Source organism: Haliotis rubra, unplaced genomic scaffold (genome assembly GCF_003918875.1).
Source record: "Haliotis rubra isolate DU_JTF1 unplaced genomic scaffold, ASM391887v1 Scf1145, whole genome shotgun sequence".
Lineage (NCBI taxonomy): Eukaryota > Metazoa > Mollusca > Gastropoda > Lepetellida > Haliotidae > Haliotis > Haliotis rubra.
In genome coordinates this window covers 234,078-250,952 of record NW_025765054.1, presented here as the reverse complement: position 1 = coordinate 250,952, position 16,875 = coordinate 234,078, and the positions used below count along the sequence as shown (strand labels likewise).

General features: G+C 40.7%; 1 protein-coding gene across 1 annotated transcript; it reads left to right on the top strand.

The window, feature by feature from the left end:
• Window positions 1–2,131: 2,131 nt before the first annotated feature.
• LOC124253867 lies at window positions 2,132–7,267 on the top strand. Its single transcript, XM_046687723.1, has 4 exons — window positions 2,132–2,309; window positions 3,515–3,757; window positions 4,567–4,705; window positions 5,564–7,267. Exons 1-4 carry the CDS (start codon window positions 2,301–2,303, stop codon window positions 7,039–7,041), a joined length of 1,869 nt encoding a protein of 622 aa, XP_046543679.1. The 5' UTR covers window positions 2,132–2,300; the 3' UTR covers window positions 7,042–7,267.
• Window positions 7,268–16,875: the final 9,608 nt, after the last annotated feature.

The window sequence follows — 16,875 nt, the reverse complement described above, 5'->3', positions numbered from 1 at the left end:
ATGACGTACAATAAATATTACGCCTGTGTAAACGGGGCACCCGTAAAGACCCACCTCCTCGTGGTGGGTGCTGGGTAACGCTAAGCTCTTCAACCCCCGTTGTGGACCCGGGGGTATATTTGGTCCACCAACCCGTTTGCCGTGGTTGCGCGCCCTGTGTCGGTGGAGGACGGGAGTCTGGTGATTGAGGGCACTGGTTCCTTCGTAGACAGGGTTTTATCATATTCATATATTCCATTTCAATGTCAAATATGTTCTCTCGTCACGATATGGCTGAGATATTGCCGATGTGACGTTAAATATTAACTCACTCACTCACTGTGTAAACGGACGCAATGACTTCGGATCCGTGGTATATATGAGTTGACGAGAAGCCGAACAAACGGCGTTACAGATAAGGACTGATCCAAAACCATCTGGTAGAGACCCAGGGCATACCAACTTCAAGGTTGAGGACATCGCCAATACACGTGACCAACATCTGATGTACTTTAGCAAGGTTATTCGACGCCTAAGGTGCAAACATAAACATGTGAACTTGAGGTTTCCGATCTTGTGATAAGAGTGTAACCTTGTGGAAATGTTTAGGGATTACCGACTTAACATGAACAGTCTCGTGAGTATTCTTATGATACTCACCAGATATAAAACGATAAAAACAAGCAAGTTTGGCTTTACTGGAAATACTCCATTCTCCGTAATTGTGTTTGTTCAGAGATTTTATACGAAATAGGAGGAGAACGGAAAAGGATTTATGCTGTACAAAAATAAACTCTATGACATCATATGAACTGGATAAATTGTTAAATATAATACAAGGTTATTTAATTCAGTATATTTGTGTTGAGTGCAAGGTGACACGGGTTGTATGCCTATTTTGTTGAATCCACGGCATATATAATTGACTTGTCTGATCTATTGGTTGTTTAAAACCATAATTGGCAATATTCCAGATGTATTGCAACTGCCTGTACAAAATCAACTCCAAGACAATCCAGTGATTGGTATTGCCTGCAACCTGCAAAGCCTAATTCGTACGATGACGCCCACTGAACCACACGACTGGGACTGTTCGCATAAGTCCGCTCTTATGTATTCTAAAGTTTGCACATAACTCATAAATGAAAAGGCAAACTTTAAACAAAGATTGTCATATACGTTTTTTACAGGCTCATTTTCCAAATGCTACTATATGTATGTGCTTATGGGGTTTATCAATATATTTCATGTACTGTTATGGACCAGTGTCCTGCATGAACTGATTGTGGAATATAGAAGTATAACCCAGCTGAAATACAAATGCTGTGCAATTGACATGGAGGACATGCTGAGATGTACTCATTGTATTTATTATTTATCATGTAAACCACACATATATTTATGTTGACGGCCCATTTGACTAACTGATAAATGATGAAATATTTGACAGTATCAGCTATAATGGTGATAACGAAATTATATATGTTCATTTCATGCAGTAATTCCACGAACTGTATCACCCTGGGCTATATGTAACAAACTTCAGACTCATCGATATTAAAAATGATCACAGTCATTTATGTCTCAGACTGTCTGGTACAATGAGTGAAGCCCATTTCTGGTGTACCCCGCCGTGATATTGCTGGAATAATGCTAAAAGCGGCGTAAAACCAAACTCAGTCAGTCAGTCAGTCCTGTTAATAAAACTATATTTCGATATACTATAGCCTGACATAAACTGTAGGGTAATGACAGGATTCATATTTCCCAACGTGATACAACAAAAATGAAAACAAAGTTAAAAAATAGGATATATACTTTTTAAATTATCTTTCGCCTATCTTAATCTTGTTGTGTAAGATTTACAAGTGGCAAACACAGCAAATTTGTCACATCGTCACGCAACATTATGTCTTCTATTTAAGTTAATGTCTATGCTAATATGCGCTGAAAAAGGTTTACCAAATGACACTAGATTGAATACAATTCAACGGATCTAATAATCATATTCATTTTAATGATCTGAGGGAAGACTTAGCTGCCATTACAAGCGGTTTAGTCTTGAAAAGCTTTTCAAACGTCCCCAAAAGAATATCTTGAAATCTACACGAAAGTTTCTCTTAAAGGGGGTTACTTATAAGCATAAAGAAAGTCGAAAATGAAACAGACCAACCATCTGGTCCTAAAGAATGCAATGGAAATTCCTTTCTCGGATAACATACGATAAGAAGATCATTATGTATAAAAGTGGCCACAGAGCTAATGAAAACTGACCGAACCTTGGAGCAGGTGGTATGTTGATGCCAAGGTGGACTTGAATCATGCTTATTGTGAGTACAAACATCGTTGTTGACTTAAGAATGTTAGGTGGATGTCTGCGTGCATGGCCCATGGTCAGAATCAACAGTTCGACTTGCATTTCGACCTCTCCTGGTACACTGATTCCAAATAGGATAATAGACAGGCAGTTGCCAGTGTGAAAGGGCAATACGTACGACGGGTTGTGCCAGTTGTGACCAGAAGACACAACCCTTTTCCTTCTCTTTTAATACACCCGAGTTTCTTATGATTGTTTATGAAGAAAACATGCTAAGTTATTCAATTCAAAATTATTATTATTATGACACTTTTCGGCATAGTCCAGTTATATATTTAATAGTATATTTATATAATCAACTCTACTCTGAATTAAGTGTCAGCTGGTATATGTCATTAACCTGATACAAATACTCCATATTCAACTATTGAAGAATAGGATGCAGCTCTGATATGGTTTTACAAATAATAGTGACGTAATTATCTATAAATACATTTCCACGTGTTTGTTACCTGGTTCTATAAACAAAAATTGCATGTATAAGCTCCTGATTGACCGTATACCATTATAGCCAGGCCCACAAAGCAACTTGATAACAATGATGATACTAATAAGGGGGCGCGGTGGGCGAACTAGCTAAAGCGCCAGGCTAGAGGCGAGCTTGAGGTGCCGGGATCGAGCCCACCTGTGACCGGGTGTAAAAACCTTGGAGTCAACTTTGTGTGCAGACTCTTTCAGTGTGTCACAACCTTTAGTGTTCGGTACACAACCCTGTGCACTTAAAAGAACCCACGAATCCGTTGGTATATGACCAGATGGTGGCCACATGAATACGTGCAAACACCTGGTTGCGGGTACAGCAATGTGCAGTAAACATGGACAAAGTACTGTGACTATGTGTCCCAGTCCACCCAGCTGTAAATCGGTACCTCGTAAGGATGGGAATGCCTCACTAACTCGGTGCGCCTAGTGGCTGCAAGAGTTGTATGATCCCCAGGGAGTTGAGATTGACAATACGATGTGCCGTTGAGATTGACATCCAGTGAACGAGGGAAAAACAAAGCGCCTTTGAGCAGCTGAGCTGAGCTGGATATCGGCGCTTACAAATGTTAGTATGTATGTATGTATGTAATATTGATGTTATGATCTCACAAATGAGCTTTTTAGTACGTTTCAAGGTAATAATCCAATGGTAATTTAACTTGACTTACTTGACAGAAAATGAAATGGACACTGGTCTACTTCACTTTGAGCCTGGCAGTCGTCGGTGTGTACAGTGACACGACGGTGACGATCCACCCTCAGTGGCTGGCACAGGGAGGTAGTGCTCGCTACGACAGCAATAGGTGGAACAAGCACAATAGCCTGGATCAAGAAGACATCATTCCCAAATGTCGGAACCTTCGGACTGACGCTGGGCGCTGGAATAACAATGGCCTTTCGTATCAGCTCTTCGCAGATGTGAGACCCTCCTTTTACATAATAATGGAATCCACTAACTAAGCTATACAAGATGTTGACAATACAATGTCGATTATCAGGTATTTGATTCATTTCAAATTGTTATTACATGAGGACCTTCAGTCATTCAGATGAAACTCAAAATAATACACCTTACGAACAACTTGTAACTTCTCAGAACTGTATGTTAAGATATCAAATTCTTTAGTTTGTGTCAATATCTATCCCAGGCGCGTTTTGCATATCAACAATTGCAGTCTCCTCACAACTACTGCACGCACAAATGAGTGTGACATTGATGGCTGCTTTGATGGCACCATATATACATTGCAAAAGAAATAGGGGCATGTGCTGCAATCTATATTGGCATGTGCTGCAATATTATGGGTTAAAAATTGTTCCTGGACTTTTCAATGGGTTATGGTTAATTTAGTTGATAGGTATAGTATTTCAGGTTTGGAAAGTGTAGCATTGGACATAATTATGTATTTATTGCGTTTGGTAAGTACTTGTCAAGAATGACGATGTTGCATTCATAGACGTATATTACGCAGTGACATCGCCTAAGGTGCTCTACAAGTCTACGTATGCTTAGAAATAGACTGCTATTGATAACAGAGTGTACACGGTGCTCGACATATTTTACTTGAAAGTATTAATATTCAATAGCACATTCAAATCGAAAAACACATATTCTTCTCTAACCTGAATGTTTACATTATGGGAAAATATGGCCCTTCAAAACGGAAGACCCATCATGTTCCTTTCAGAAGTGAATGTTAACATGATGGAATGAAAATTCATTTCAGTGGCCTGAGGACCCAAATCGTAGAGGCTACCCAGATCCCAACTACTTGAAGAATGCCACCAAACAGAAGGAAGTGTTTTCCTTATACCTTGATAATATTAACAGTGGTTATGAGAACGACGTGATCATGATGTCAGAAGGTAAAACTATATTTATGCACTGAGCTGAAGATATCCAATTCCATTGGGATCTGTTCCACGTTATTTATCCAATTCTTTGGCCCTGTTGAAAATAATGTTTTGGCAATTTTTCAGCTCTTAAGACTTTGCACGTAATAAATTCTTATTGTACTTGTACTGTAATCAAACAGGTTTAGATATGCAATATATTAGTGTATGACTATATTTTGAGGAGATGTCGATGTTTTCAAAGAGTAGTTATTATTATAAAGCTGATATTCGGGAGAAGAAATTTAGATCCACCCGTGTCTTTGACCGCGTTCAGTGTTTCTTAATAAGGCCATACATTCTCATCGTCAAGGACCGCCTCCGTGGTGTAGTGGTTAGAGCATCCTCCCGGAGAGCGGAAGGTCGCGGGTTCAATCCCCGACCGCGTCATACCAAAAAACGTTAAAATATGGTACTTGTTGGTCCCTGCCTGGCGCTCGGCATTAATGGATACAACAAGGACTGGTCGGCTCGGAGTCAGTATAATGTGTCTGAGTGGGGTATTCATGCTTCACTGCGGTATGTTATCTCAGTGGGCTAGCACTATAAAACCAGCTTCAGTCTGGCCTAGTACAAGCAGCCGCATATACACATACACACGCATGCACGTCGTCATATGAGCGAAATATTCTCAAGCATAACGTTAAACCCAATTTCACCTCACCTCCCCTCATCGTCAAGCCATGAACAGATGCAAAACTGAAGATGCAGTGTCAAACCATATTCACTCACACCAAATTTCGTATCATTACAAGAATTCAATCACATATCATATTCTTTTCTGTAAAAAACCCCGCACTTTCTTCATGTGTTTGTTCATGTCATTTACAGGTCTGGGTATTTACCCGAGTTGGCTGAACCAGTCTGAGCATGCAGGTCAGTTCCCAAACAACGTTGATGCTGCTGCAGAGTTCATGATGTTGATGGTGCAAGGAGTTTACGACTTCACCAACGGACGGATCCCACCCTACATTGAACCTATGAATGAACCAGACCCCAAATCAAGCATCTTGAATTTCACAACTGTTGCCCTATTCCACAAATTAGTTGCGGAGAAGCTCCATTCAAGATTTAACATGAAGGTTGCTGGTCCTACACTCGACGGTTTCGCCAGAAGTTCAGATCAAAACAACTTTACCAACTGGAAAGCAATTTCAAATTTCATGGACGTCACTCGAGGCTATTTGGACGTGTTTTCCTTTCATTCGTACAACTCACTTATTGTTTCTGGAAAATCTCACAAGTTTACAGGCATGAACGAAGCGCGATTAGTAGCATTTGTCGACTTGGTTGAAAGTTATGCCTATCTGAAAACAGGGAAGCTTTTACCGCTTGTAATCAGTGAATATGGTCGCGACATGGTGGAAGGAATGAACAGAACTACTCTATCACCAATAGTGGATTTTGCAACAATTTACCATTCTAATGCCCACCGATTCACTCAGCTTGGTCTCCGGGAGTACATTGACAGGGCAGTGGTATTTCTTTTAGCCCAAGTAGGAAATCTATATAACAACTGGTCACTGTTCACTCGCGAAGGACAACCCAGAAGTATCATCGACGTATACGAGTTTTGGTACAAATTCAACTCAGACTATTCCTTTATCAGAACTACCAGCCAGTATGATGGAGAAGAACGAATCGTTTCACCGTTAGCAATGTCAAGTCCGCTGAATAATGAAACAGTCATTCTTTTGCACAGCTATTCTCAAAAATCACAGGCTGTCAAGGTCGACTTTGAAGACGGCTGGATCAAACCAACCACGGGAGAAGCTACCTGTGTCACCATAAAGGACAACTGGTACCCAGTCATCACCTTCAATAACACAGTTGACATCCAGAAGACAAAAGGAATTATTGAGCTTCCTCCTGAAGCATCATGTCACTTTACATTCAAGACCCCCTCAGATCAACTACCAAGAGTCACATTCAATGAAACAACATTCTACGGATCTGATATACTTATTCCAGTCAAGGGCAATGTTGCCATGACAGAAATATATCTACCAAGAGCACAATATCACAGCGCTAGACTGAGAGTTGCAGCCAGTTGGCCGGACAATGAAACAAACAGTATATCATATCTTACCTTTAACGACCACCGCCTTGACTCTTTCTATCAGCTGTATGATGCCAATATGATTAAAAGCACAACCTACTGGGAGGTTTGGGAGTTCGTAGTCCCTACCTCCCTGTTTGACACTGGGGCTAACCAGGTACAGGTTCACTTCTCAAACAGCATGACAGCAGGACATGTTTCGTCAGTTGCTCTTGTTACTGCTCAACTCATTCCTTCTGATTTGAAGTGACGGTAATGACAAACCCGTCAAATTGGACATCAGGAAACAAATTCCATAAATAAATCATTGTTGTTACTTAAGACCAAATGTTTGTGCTTGAAGTGTTGTCCTCATCCTGAATACTATAATATTAATCACCATTAGGTTAATATGGTCTGCGTTGACAACAACGTTAATTGGCGAGCAAAATAAACTGGTGAGCTATTTGATGACATGATATAAAAGCTTAGAAGCAGTTTGTGTAGACCTTTTCATTCTCTCTTTTGTTTTCATTTGTTGCCACATCTAGCATTATGGCGAGGCTAGCCATGGCGATTCCGGTTAGAATTGGTTTCCAGCAACCAATGCCTGTCGTAAGGAGCGACTAATAGTACCGGGTGGTCAGGCTTTCTGACTTGGGTTACAAATGTCAATGTATCCTAAATGCGTAGATCGATGCTCATTATGTTGATGACTGGATTGCCTTGTCCAGACTCCATACAGCAGGAATATTACTGTATGCGTACAGCGTTAAACTACAAACAAACAAACAAACTTAAGTGATGCCTGGAATATTTGGCATTGTTTCGGGTTTTATGCCTATTTTGTTGAATCCAGGGATATAAAGGATTGATTTATCGGATTTCTTGGGTTTTAAAATCAGAATTGGCAATATTCCATACGTATGCGAACTGTCTCTACAAAATCAACTCCCAAGACAATCCAGTGATTGATATTGAGAGCAACATCCAAAGCCTAACTGATACGATCACGCCCATTGAACCACACGACTGTTTGAATAAGTTGCCTCTTATGTATTCTAACTCATATAGGAAAAGGAAGAATTTGAACAAAGAATGTCATATAAGATTGTTACAAGCTCTTTTTCCAAATGGCACGGCTCACACGTGATGAAGTATGCATGTGTTTATTGGTTTATCAATATATTTCATGTACTGTTAGGAACCAGTGTTCTGAATTGTAGAATAAAGAAACATAACCCAACTGAAATACAAATTATGTGTAATTGAAAAGGCCATGCTTAAATGTACGCATCGTATTTATCAGACTCATTTTAAACCAAACATATATTTATGTTGACAGCCCGTTTGCTGGTTCTACATGTGAGACAAACTGATAAATGGTGGAATGTTTGACAGTATCAATGGTGATAATGTAATAATATATGTTCATCTCATTCAGTAACTCCGCGAACCTTTTGATCTTGGGCTATATATAACAAAATTCAGATTCATCAATATAAAAAAAGATCAAAGTTATTTATGTCTCAGGCACCCGTGAAGAGCCACCTCCTCGTGGTGGGTGCTGGGTAACACTAAGTGCTCTTCAAACCCTTGTATGGACCCGGGGGTATATTTGGTCCACATCACCCCATTGCTGGCCTTAGGACGAATTGGGCGACCTGTTTGCGGTGGGTTGCACCCCTGTGTCAGTGGAGGACGGTAGTCTGGTGGTTGAGGGCAGTAGGAGCCTGGAACTATTGCCCAACACACCACACTCGGCCCTGTCTTCACCTAGAGGGTTAGTAGAATCGGCCGGATTCTATGAATCGGCTGGTCACGCCATGCCCTGTGCATAGAAAGTATTTTTGCACATTTGAATTATTGGGTATTGGTCATTTTGACGTCTAGTATACAAAATATTGATAAATTTACTTGCCTAGAGCCCATGGTCCCTAGTATGGTGATCTACCTTCAGTTGTTGGCGATCTATAGCCCATTTTTATACTGTATTGTCCTAATTTAAAATCCAATTTTAGAGAGAGATGCTATTTGTATTTCTTGATACTGTGATATTGTGGTCGGTTTTACTGTCCTTCGATGACAGGTTTTTATAATTTACATGCATTTATGGTGAATTCTAAACTTGTTTTAGTCACGATATGGCTGAAATATTTCCGATGGCTCAGGGGCCAATCTGGTTATATAGACATCTGAATTCTGTGTTCTTTAGAAATGTGTCATGGGCCGAACCAGCCTGGCCTGGCACAAGTCTGTATTTTCTGGAGTATAACATCCCTGTAACCCTGGTACTGCAGTCTGGTTTCCACTGCGATACCGTCTTTGTTGACACTCCATGGCGGGTGGGGGGCAGGGTTGTTGAATTATACTATTACACCATGGCTAAAAACGCTCAACCTGGTTAATCGAAAACGAGTAAACGTCGTCATATGCCTTCTTGATCCGATGAAGAGATATCTACTTTCATTAAAGAATCCTGGCCTAGGTTTTTGTCATTGAAAGTTCTGATGGAAATCCTTTAAAGAACAAATAAACTTTGCTTTTTTGTACTCTTTTAACTATTACATATGAAAGATTTGTGGTTAGTCTTATGCGGAACACGAAATTTATTTTTAACTTGTGGTTAATTCATACTGAGCGATTAAAAGTTGCCCAAAAGTAGCCTGCTTCACTCTCGCCTGCCAACGAAACCACAGACAGGTTACGTAACTCTGTCGCCAGAGCACTGGAGTGACGTCATATGAGGAAGGATTTTCAGTTAGTTGTATAGAAAGTGTGTAGCAAGCTTGTCATTTTGATGATTTCTCAACATCAACGAAGACGTGCCGAATCGTTGCGCGTTGTCGTCAGTTGCTCCTAGGGGTCAGGCGATGGTGTCGATAACTGTCACTCACAAGTCAAGCGTGAAGCTGTCAATTTCACGTGCAGCATGGGAGACTCACTAGATTGTTGGCGTGGACGCATTGGATGTTTTTGTCCCAGTCGAAGCAACTCACGGCAAGTATTGAAAAACATTTACATTCGATGAACATTTTTAATCAGACAATTGAAGTTATTACTTGTTTTGAATTCGATTATTCACATGAGTGGGAGGGGCGGTGGGGTAGCCTAGTGGTTAAAGCGTTGGCTCGTCACGCCAAAGACCCGGGTTCGATTCCCCACATGGGCACAATGTGTTAAGCCCATTTCTGGTGTCCCCCGCCGTGATATTGCTGGAATATTGCCAAAAGCGGCGTAAAACTAAACTCAGTCAGTCAGACATGAGTGGGAAATACCTCTGCGATCCTTACAACTCGAAATCTGATCGGTGTGTATGGACAATGAACACTTTCAATGGCGAGAATAGTATGAAGGATGTTTTGAATACAAAATCTGTTCCTTTCGTCTGCCGCCTTTTGGAACTGTGTTCCGATGTGGAGTCGAACCCTGGCCCACGGGGTCGGGGTGGAGCAAGCGGCAGTGCCCGGGCTAAGACAAGACAGTCCACATTAGCGTTTAATGGTGAGGGCAACTCTGATCATGGTGAGTCCGACATCTGTGATGACGATAACACCAGTGTCCTTCATCTGATCAGATCTGACATAAGCAAGCTGAACAATAAGTTCGACACGATGAGAAAGGAAATCACAGACGATTTTACGAAAATAAAGACTATCCAGACTCGAGGATGCAGTGGATAAAGGTGAAACCCACAGTAGGAGAAATAATCTCATCATTCACGGAGTGGAAGGCATTGTAGAAGAGAAATTGGCAGAGACTGAACGGCTTGTGAGAGATTTCCTACCCGACAACCACGGTATGGACAACGCTGACAACATCGAGAGAGCACACCGACTTAAAAGCAGAGGAAACCGTAAACCTATCAATGTGAAGTTCCTATCCTTCAAGGATAAGGTAAGCATAACTGATATTGCCAAGCAGAAACTTAAAGGCAATGAACAATTCCGTGTAGCTAATGATTATACAGAGAGAGTTAGGACAAGAGCAGCTTTAATTCCATTTATGGTTGATGCTCGCAATCACGACAAGAATTCTTTTCTCTCGTATAATAAGCTAATCATCGATGGCGATGTTTATGTGTATGATAATGGCAATATCAGAAAGATCAGTACAAGATTTACTAACGCCCGACTGGAGTCAACGCTGCGCAGTTCTCACGGGCCCATGGAGGGACGCCTCCTGGGTCCTGGGGGAGCGGCGTCATGGACACCCAGGGGCGTCTGTTTCAGCCTAGGAACTCGGCCGTGACCTACACCCTGAGCTGGACACAAGATCTACACCTCAAGACTCGAGAACTGATTCCTTCAAGAACTTGAATATGTGTGCATGGAACATTCATGGTCTGCACTCGCACCTAAAAGATAATTCATTTATGGATTTCTGTGCACAGATTGACATTTGTGGTCTTTTAGAAACGATGCAAAGTGATTCCACTACGCTTTATGGTCTTTTTACAGAATTTATATGTTATGCATCACCGGCAAACGTTTACGGAAATATGGTCGTTATTCTGGGGCAGATAGGTGGGTGACATATTTTAAGAGCCTGTTAAACCTGACGTGTCGGGAAACAAATGTTGAGTTCAACGAGAATGTTGACGCATTTGACTTTTTATCTGCACCAATTACCAGAACAGAAATAGAAAATGCAATCAAAGTGTTAAAATCTTGTAAATCCCCAGGTATTGATGGAACACCACCCGAATTCTTCAAACCTGCTCAATGCATACTTCCCTACCTAGAAATATTGTTTAATGCTATTCTGGACAGCAGCAGTTTTCCTGATAGCTGGAATGTTGGCTTGATCATTCCACTCTATAAAAAGGAAGCACTCATGAACCAAATAACTATCGTGGAATCTCTTTGTGGAATGTAATGGGGAAAATATTCACTTCTATCCTCGAAGTCAGAATCCGTATCTGGTAAGATTTAAACGAAATATTACATGAATGCCAAGCAGGGTTTAGCCAGATTACTCATCAGCTGATAATATGTTCGTTCTGCAAGCTCTAAGCCAAAAGTATTTAAGAAAACCTAAACATCGGTTTTACGCAGCTTTCATTGACTTTCGGAAGGCCTTTGATTATATAGACTGAAACAAGCTTTTATATGCTCTTATCTCCAAAGGTATACATGGGAAAATAATACGAATCCTCAAAAACATGTATGATAAGGTATCTGCTTGTGTAAAAATATGTAGTGTACGAATAGAAGTATTTTCGGCAACATCTGGACTACGACAAGGATGCATTCTCAGTCCTGTTCTGTTCATTTTCTTTATCAACGAATTAGTAGATACAATGAATGCATGTGGCCTACGAGGAATATTTGTGAAAAATGGTATGAATCATATACTTTTATTGCTATTTGCAGATGACGTCACTCTCATTGATGACACAGTAATAGGTTTACAAAAAAAACCCTGGATACATTAAAATCACTCTGTATCAAATGGGGTCTAGAAGTTAACTTAGATAAATCCTGCATTATTGTTTTCAGGAATGGTGGCTATCTTCGAAATAACGAAAAAGGCTTTATGTTGGTACAAACATAAATGTTTTATCTCATTATAAATATCTTGGCATTGTTTTCACATCAAAATTGTACTGGTCTAAAGCATGTGAAACATTAGCTTTATAAGCCAAGAAGGCTTCATTTCCTCTTTTCAAACTTTATCAAAATATATCTTTGAATGTGGCATCTACTATATTTGATAGCAAAACTGCACCGATTCTGCTTCATGGTACAGAAATATGGAGTTTTACCTATCGTGCAAACATTGAAAGAATACAAAGTTATTATTTCAAAAGATATGTTCTTGTTAGCAAAAATGTATCTTCAAATATTGTACTCAGTGAAACAGGTAGAAGCCATCTTTGTGTACAGTATTTCACCCATTGTATAAAGTACTGGTGTAGACTCCTGAATATGGAAAGTTATCGTATTCCAAAGGCATGCTATGAAATGTTAAAAACACACGACGACAATGGTGGTCGCAATTTGGTATCCCAAATACGTTTACTTTTATTTCACTCTGGATTTTCTTTTGTGTGGTTATCGCAAGATTGTGGCGATGTAACAAGTGTTTTTAAACAGAGATCACTTCTTCATCATTCTTAAATCATTACTCGTCATATAAATTTGTACTTGAACCGGAAAAATATATATCAGAGTTTTGCTATGATACAGATCTCTTACGTGTTTGTTTCAAATTCAGATGCATGAGTCATAAACTTAAAATTCAACACAACCGTTATAATAAGGTAAATGCTGATTCCATTAAATGTGATAAATGTAATTGTAATTTGATACAAGATGAGTATCATTTCTGTATTTCCATTTTATTCACAAAAACGCTCTTTGTACATTCCTGATTTTTATATTATATCTCAAACCAGATCAAAGTTTACTCAGTTGCTTGCAACAAGGAATGTAAAACATATTACAATTTATCTTTACCTGTCCATGTGCTATATTTTGCTTATTGAATTGTACTTTTGGTCATGTGGCCATAGATACTGAATAAAGCTCTTCTACTTGATCAGGTGAATGACAGTGAATAGTTACAGAGGTATATATAGTATGTACAGGAAACCAGTTGTTTGAGTTGTTTTTACAAACGTATATATAGTATGTACGTGAAGCCACAGAGTTGTTATTACAATAGATTGGTGAGAGGATTAAGTTAAATAGGGAATACATACTGTTTGTACAACATGTTTACATTGTTGTTTCCGTTCATAACATTCTCAACACATCTAGAGGCATTATTAGAGACAGGGCCCTCTGTCTGTCTGATATGACAGAAGATGATATTGTAGCAAAACTGAAAGACCAGAGAGTTACTTCTGTTAAACTTCCAATTTTAAAATTGGCAATAGGAAGTTTTAGCAGGACACAAGAGCCATCTTTTGTCAAAACAAACACATATCTTTTCACTTTTGGTCTGACAACTCTTCCCAAATACATAAAAGCTGGGTACTGTAATATCGGAGTGGAGGTATATGTACCAAATCCACTCCGGTGTTACAAATGCCAAACATTTGGACATGGTGCGAGGTCTTGCAATGGTAAGTCAGTGTGCTCACGCTGCAGTGGAGCTCATGAAAGCACTGAATGTACTTAATGACATGAAGTGAGTCAACTGCAGTGGTGGGCATCTGGTATCGTCAAAAACTTGTCCAAAATTTGAGTTTGAGTGCAGAATCCTAAAATTGAAGTGCAATAATAATATCTCATACTTTGAAGCAAAGATATTGGTTGAGGCTCAAACAAAACCAGCAACAGGTCTTACCTATTCTGCTACATTATCTTCTCCTGTTCCCTCTACTGTCAAAAAAGCTGCATCCGTTTCAACATCTTGTCAGACTGAAATATCTTGGATGAGTGACGCTGAGATAACCTTAGATGACACGACTCAATCATCACAAGATTGTCAGCGCTCATCAGCCTCCCAGACTGAGGAGAACCAACCAGGACAAATATCAGATATTGATTTAACTCCAGATACCCAGAGCGTTGTTAAACTCACAAATAAAGAAAAGAAAAAGTTGAGAAGAAAGACCAGAGCCGTTCAACATTTAGAGGAGCCTTCTCCTCTAACACCTTCTGTGGCGGTTCAAAATCTGTTTGACCGCTTGACATGGAGATGACTCCTTCACAAACTGGCTGTAGGAGTGGCGCTGCCGCGCGCTCACGATCTCCAGTGGAAGCTCCCTAAGCAGTTTTATGAAATTAATACAAAAATGGAATTGCAGAGGCCCCAGGAACAATTTTAACGAACTACAATTATTGTCACAAGATTTTACACCATCAGCTTTTAGTCTACAAGAGACATACTTGAAAAGTACAGATCGATTTGAATTGCGTCGGTACAATTCATTTAATTCATTCTCACCTCCAGGTGATAAAGCCACTGGCGGTGCTTCTATTCTCGTGAGGCAGGGTGTTATTCATAGCCCAGTTCTTCTTAAAAGCAATTTTCAGGCTGTTGCTGTCCATCTTACTCTACAGATAACCTTTACGCTTTGCTCTTTGTATATTTCTTTTTCTTCAGTTCTTCTATTGTAGGCATGAGATAATGGTACTTGCCACAATAATAGATATACAATTAACATTATTAATAACAGGTTATTAAGAGGTGAGAAGATACAAATTATGAGAGGATTTAATAATATATTTAAGATATGAGTGAGTGAGTGAGTTAATATTTAACGTCACATCGGCAATATTTCAGCCATATCGTTTAAGATATGAAGTGATTAATAACGTTGTAAGGTAGAAAGTAAGGTAGAAAGTCAGTAACGTAGGTAATAAACATGAAAGTAGGTCGTTGGAGCTGATAAGGGCAGGGTGAGGTGACTCATAGCTTAGGTAGGGAAAAACTACTATACTATCAAGATGAAGCGACATGGCCGGGGACCTGGCTGCCAGTTCTTGGTACTCTACGAGCCATATATGGCTAGGGGAGAGAGACTCTGAGATTCCTTGAATCCACCGCACAGTCGTACAAATATGGTAGTGGGGTTACGAAATAGAGGTGGGGAGAGTGATAGATGGTCAGGTTGTGGGTTGTTGACCAATAGAAAAAATGGAGAGGGGTGTTGGTTGTGACGTAGGAACCCAGGTTTAAGCTGGAGCAAAGCTCGGGGACGGGAGTCTGGTGCGGGCCTACTCTTGCTGTTGGTCACTAGGAATCGTCTCAGAAATTATCTTGAAGCACCAGCATTTGGCTTAAGACTGAAGCTTTGCGGCTGAAGTCTTATAGAGTGACCATTGAGTAGGTTGACCAGCAACACAGTGTTAATAAAAACTATTGAACGAAGATCATCGTTTTGTGTTTGCTGGAGGGACTACGGTCAAGTTCCAAGGGCCCCAGGTACTGACACTGTACCTCTCGCACATCCCGTATTGTCAGGACCGAAGTACGGGGGTATACCGTAGTTCAGGTACCGACACACCATCCCAGGTGTGGGATACTGACAGGTAAATTCCATCTACCTGCCAGGTAAAGGTGCTAGTTGGAACGCCTTGGAAAGGTGGCTGGAGGCGCGGGGTAAGTTCCCTGTAGCAAGTGGTTGAGAGGCTGAAAGTGCTGTGCAGTGGTTGCACGCAACGCAAATTGCAATAAGCAGAGCGACGTTTGGCTGCTTTATAATTTGAGAGGTTGAAAGTGCTGTGCAGCGGGTGCACACACGGCAATTTGCAATAGGCAGAGAGACGTTTGGCTGCTTAAATTATTGAGAGCCTGAAAGTGCTGTGCAGCGGGTGCATGCACGGCAAATTGCAATAAGCAGAGAGACGTTTGGTTGCTTAAAATATTGTGAGGTTAAAAGTGCTGTGCGGCGAGTGAACGCACGCCAAATTGCAATAAGCAGCATAAGGGTGGGCTGTTTAAAATAATTAGAGGCTGAAAGTGCTGTGCAGCGGGTGCACACACGGCAATTTGCATTAAGTAGAGTAAAGCTGGGTTGCTTATTTATACAAAGCGAGGCTGAAAATGTGCAGCGGTTGCACGAGCAAAACACTGCACTAGTAAGGTTGAGTTCAAACAACGACTTTGGGACCGGCTGAGGAAGGGCTACGCCACCAACGGCAGCTGGTCGAGAGAGAGGGTTACAGGTACAGAGGAAGGCAGGAGGACGACACCAGATCGACGGAACCATAGGTGGGACGGTCCGTACAGAACAGTGAGCCACCAGGGAAACAATGGGCTGAACTCTTATCTGACAGTGATCCGATAGGAAAGTGACAGACAGTGGTGTGTGACATTCAGACTAACTTATAGTGCACATTCCACGGGATCGAATCTGCTTTAGGTAAGCCAATTCTATTATGACTTTTGGTGAACACTTTGTAAAAGAGTGATATCCTTGAGATAATCATGCCTCTAACACCCAGCAGTAGTAGGAATCCAATCTCTTTACACCCTGTCAATCATCAATGTTTATCCCCTGTAGCTACATACTCCAGCTGGTCTGCATTATTTGCTTCCCCACTCCCAAGTAGTAAGACCGTCCTGTCTGACCAAGAGAGCCCTACTACTATGGTTGATACCACGCCGATCATGTCCGCAAGCATTGCGACCACAACATCCAGTAACC

Excerpts from the sequence above, each read along its gene's own strand:
- LOC124253867 (XM_046687723.1), top strand. Across the intron at positions 3,758-4,566 it reads CGTATCAGCTCTTCGCAGAT|TGGCCTGAGGACCCAAATCG; the intron begins GTGAGACCCTCC and ends AATTCATTTCAG. Across the intron at positions 4,706-5,563 it reads CGTGATCATGATGTCAGAAG|GTCTGGGTATTTACCCGAGT; the intron begins GTAAAACTATAT and ends TGTCATTTACAG.